The sequence below is a fragment of the Myotis brandtii genome, unplaced genomic scaffold, assembly GCF_000412655.1.
Source record: "Myotis brandtii unplaced genomic scaffold, ASM41265v1 scaffold897, whole genome shotgun sequence".
NCBI lineage: Eukaryota > Metazoa > Chordata > Mammalia > Chiroptera > Vespertilionidae > Myotis > Myotis brandtii.
Window position 1 is genome coordinate 142,964 of NW_005371679.1, and position 4,246 is coordinate 147,209.

Below are 4,246 nucleotides of genomic sequence, written 5' to 3' on the forward strand. Positions count from 1 at the left end.
TGCAGGAGGAGGCAGCTCAGCGATTCTCTCTCATCACTGATGTTTCTATCTCTCCCTCTCCTTTCCTCTCTGAAATCAATGACAATATATTAAAAACAAAACCACGATCTAAGCATATGTTAAAAAAAAAATTAACGGAGTAAAAAAGTGAAACAGGTTCTTTACTTAAAGATGCCTTGGAGCCCTTAATTTGTCATTTTGTGTTGGGATTCCCTAAGAATGAGTGTAGTATAGAGTCTTTCTTAAACTTTTTAAATTAAAGAACAAGGGTTTGGCCCTGACCGGTTTGGCTCAGTGGATAGAATCTCGGCCTGCAGACTGAAGGGTCCTGGGTTCGATTCCGGTCAAGGGCATGTGCCTTGGTTGTGGGCACATCCCCAGTAGGGAGTGTGCAGGAGGCAGCTGATCGATGTTTCTCTCTCATCGATGTTTCTAACTTCCCTATCCCTCTCCCTTCCTCTCTGTAAAAAATCAATAAGATATATTTAAAAAAAATAAAAATAAAAGAGAAGGAACTTTAAAAAAAAAACTATAGACAAGGCTTCAGATTCAAAATCCTTTTTATTTATCATCCACGGTTGTACATTGTGCTTTCTTTTTCATGGCAAACATCCAAGCATTTCCACTCTATCATGGATTAAAGGAAAATTTTCAGCTAGTTTGGGAACTTAACCATTAAAAAGTGCCCTGCCCCCTCCCTCTCCCTCTCCCTACACGGAACCCGGAGCTCTGCAGCTGCCTCGGGGCCAGGAAGACCCAGTAGGACGGGTCCCAAGGGGTTGCTGCTCAAAGAGGTTTGCAAACGCCAAAGCTCAGTGCACGAACCCATAATGGTATTCCTGGTGTGAGTGAGGCTGCGGCCCTACTTGGAAGAATCCTGTAACAGTAGACTCCACTGCGTTTCTTTATCGGAGCAGGAATCTGCGTGTAGCTTTTAGATCGGATTTCTAGAATTCTCCATTCTTTTTTGTTGTTGCTTTTTTTTTGTTGTTGTTAATCCTCATCTGAGGATATTTTCCCATTGATTTTTAGAGAGGGGGAGAGACTGAGAGAAAAATCGATGTGAGAGAGACACATTGATTGGTTGCAAACCTGCAACTGAGGTACGTGCCCTTGACCTGAATCGAACCCAGGACCCTTCCGTCTGAGGGCTGATGCTCTAACCACTGAGCTACCGGCCAGGGCTGGAATTCTCCATTCTTAAGGAGCAGTTTCCAGAATAACCAGGGTTCTCTCTGATTGGCTGTCCTGAGGATGGGCTGGGGGGCAGGAGGGAATGAAGGCTCATGCTGACCAGCAGAAGGTGGAGGGAGCCCAGAATCTTTGAGAAGTCAGTCCTTTTGGGGGCGAATCCTGGGGACCAGACGCCTCTGGAATAGAGAGCTCCGTCCTCTACGAAACCTTAGGTCAGTGGTTCTCAACCTTCCGGCCCTTTAAATACAGTTCCTCATGTTGTGACCCAACCATACAATTATTTTCGTGGCTACTTCATCACTGTAATGTTGCTACTGTGATGAATCGTCATGTAAATATCTGATATGCAGGATGGTCTTAGGCGACCCCTGTGAAAGGGGCGTTCGACCGCCAAAGGGGTCGCGACCCACAGGTTGAGAACCGCTGCCTTGGGTTGTTATACAACGGGCTGTAATTAATATCACCCCGGCTCGGAGAGACATCCCATCATGCTAATGAAAAATGAAAGCCACCTGGGCTCAGTGCCCAGCGCCTGCAGACACTTGCCAGGCCAGGAGCCACCAGCAGAGGGCGCTCACGGGGACCTGAGGTGCCCCATGCCAATCATTGCCCATGGTGCCAGCCACCTGTAGGAGAATGCAGCCCTGGCCCACCTGGTCCTGTTCAGCCAGAGCAGGGCAGGTACCCGGAGTCCTGCTGCCCCAGGCGATGTGAGCCTTTCAGAGGGGAGGCCTGGGAGGGTTGGGGGCCTGGGGTGATGCAGAGCAGGGAGGCATAGCCAGGACTTTCTCCACCTCAGAGAGTTGCTGTGGTGGGATTCATGTATGAACCACACATGATAGGCACTTGTAATCAATGTTTGCCATGAGGATAATGCTGCTGCTGCTGCTGAACTAATTCCTCCTTTGTATCCCCCCCTCTTCACCCAACCCAAACATTTCTACCCTTCACAGCTACTCTTCCTCCGAGAAGCCCTCCAGGATCACTTCGGGCCAGTGGTTTACAAATTGGGGGCCCTTCCGAATCACCTGAGAAGGTGAGAAGTTTGTTCTTGTTGTTGTTGTTTTAATGTTCTTATTGATTTCAGAGAGAGGAAGGGAGAGGGAGAGATAGAAACATCGATGAGAGAGAATCATCGATTGGCTGCCTCCTTCATGCCCCCTGTTGGGGATCGAGCCCACAACTGGGGCATGTGCCCTGACGGGGAATTGAACCGGTGACCTCTTGGTTCCTGGGCCAACACTCATCCACTGAGCACAACACTGGCTGGGCTTGAATCTCTTTAAATTATTTTTTCTACTTGGCATAAAGGTTCAATGTTATTCTTTTGCATGTGGATAGCCACTTTTCCCAGCACCATTTATTGAAGAGATTGCCCCTTTTCCCATCCAGTGGCCTGGGCACTCTTGGGGTAGATCATTTGATCATATATGGCTATTTAGGGTCCCTTAACTTGAATGGCAATATAGACTAATTGCTCTGGCTAGAACCCCCAGTACTATGTTGACTAACAGTGGTAGGAATGGGCATTCTTGTCATGTTCCTGGTTTTAGGGAGTTTTCAGTCTTTCCCCATTGATTGAAATGTTCCCTGCAGGCTTGTTATAAATACACTACCGGCCCTCTCGCAATCCGGGACCCCTTGGGGGATGTCGGACTGCCAGTTTCAGCCCGATTCCCCGCAGGCCAGGCCGAGGCACCCCACCGGTGCACGAATCTGTGCACCAGGCCTCTAGTATGCATATAAGATCTTTGGTTAATCTCTTCCTGTCCTCCCCCCTGCTCCCTTCCCTCTGAGATTCATCAGTCTGTTGCATGGTTCCATGCCTGTGCGTTGAGCGTCTGCCCCCTGGTGGTCAGTGTGCATCATAGGTACTGGTTGGACGGTCAGATGGTTGCTTAGGCTTATATATAGAGAGATAGCCTTTATTATAGTAACACCCCCATACACACACACCACAACCTCAATCCACAATTTCACTTTCCAAGGTTTCAGTTACCCACGGTCAACTGTGATCTGAAATTATTAAATTGAAAATTCCAGAAATAAATAATGCATCCGTTTGAGATGGTACCCTTTCTGAGCAGTGATGAGATCTCACGTGACCTGCTCATTCCCGCCTGAGATGTGAAGCATTCCTCCGTCCACGCTGTGAGGCTCTGCCCTGTAGTCACGTGCCGTCTTGGTTATCACGACTGATGGCAGGGCTGGTGTGCGCATGACCCTTGTTTCACTTATAAGGGCCCCACAGCGCAGGAGCAGTGATGCTGGCCATTCGGATATGCCCCACAGAGAAGCCGGAAAGTGTATGTATGTGTAGGAAAAAGCGTAGTATATACGTAGGTTCAGTACTATCCCTGGTTTCAGGCATTGACTGGGGGTCTTGGAACATATCCCCTTTGGATAAAGGGTGACTAATGTGTTGAGCTAGTTTCTTTTTATTCTGAGTTTGTTGTGTTGCTGTTTTGTTTTGTTGTTGTTGTTTTTTTATCATAAAACTGTTGAATTTTGCCAAAAGCTTTTTCTGCATCAGTTGAGATGATTGTGTGGTTTTTGCCCTTCATTCTGTTCATGGGGAGTATGTATTACGTTGACTGATTTTTTAAAAATATTTTTTAAATTGATTTCAGAGAGAAGAAGGGAGAGGAAGAGAGAGAGAGAGAGAGAGAGAGAGAGAGAGAGAGAGAGAGAAGCATCAATGAAGAAAATCATTGATTGTCTGCCTCCTGCACACCCCCTACTGGGGAACGAGCCTGCAACCCAGGCATGTGCCCTGACCGGGAATCGAACTCTGACCTCCTGGTCCATGGGTCTACATTCAATCATTGAGCCACACCTGGCCGGGCATGTTGACTGATGTTTGTACCTTGGATCATTCTTGCATTTCAGGAATAAACCCCACGTGGTCATGGTGTATAAGGCCCCCCCCGCCCTTTTATTTTGGTTAATCCTCACCCAAGGGTATTTTTCTTTTTCTTTCTTTTCTTTTTTTTTTTAAATATATTTTATTGATTTTTTACAGAGAGGAAGGGAGAAGGATAGAGAGTTAGAA

The 4,246-nt window shown here is 47.2% G+C and overlaps 1 protein-coding gene across 1 annotated transcript in view; it reads left to right on the top strand.

Annotated features, from left to right (window-relative positions):
* LOC102239488 (arpin) overlaps nt 1–4,246 on the top strand; it is a 43,494-nt gene that overhangs the window by 4,727 nt on the left and 34,521 nt on the right. Inside the window, exon 3 of the mRNA XM_005885202.2 lies at nt 2,148–2,230. Within this exon, the coding sequence (XP_005885264.1) occupies nt 2,148–2,230 (83 nt within the window). The remainder of the gene's footprint in view (nt 1–2,147; nt 2,231–4,246) is intronic.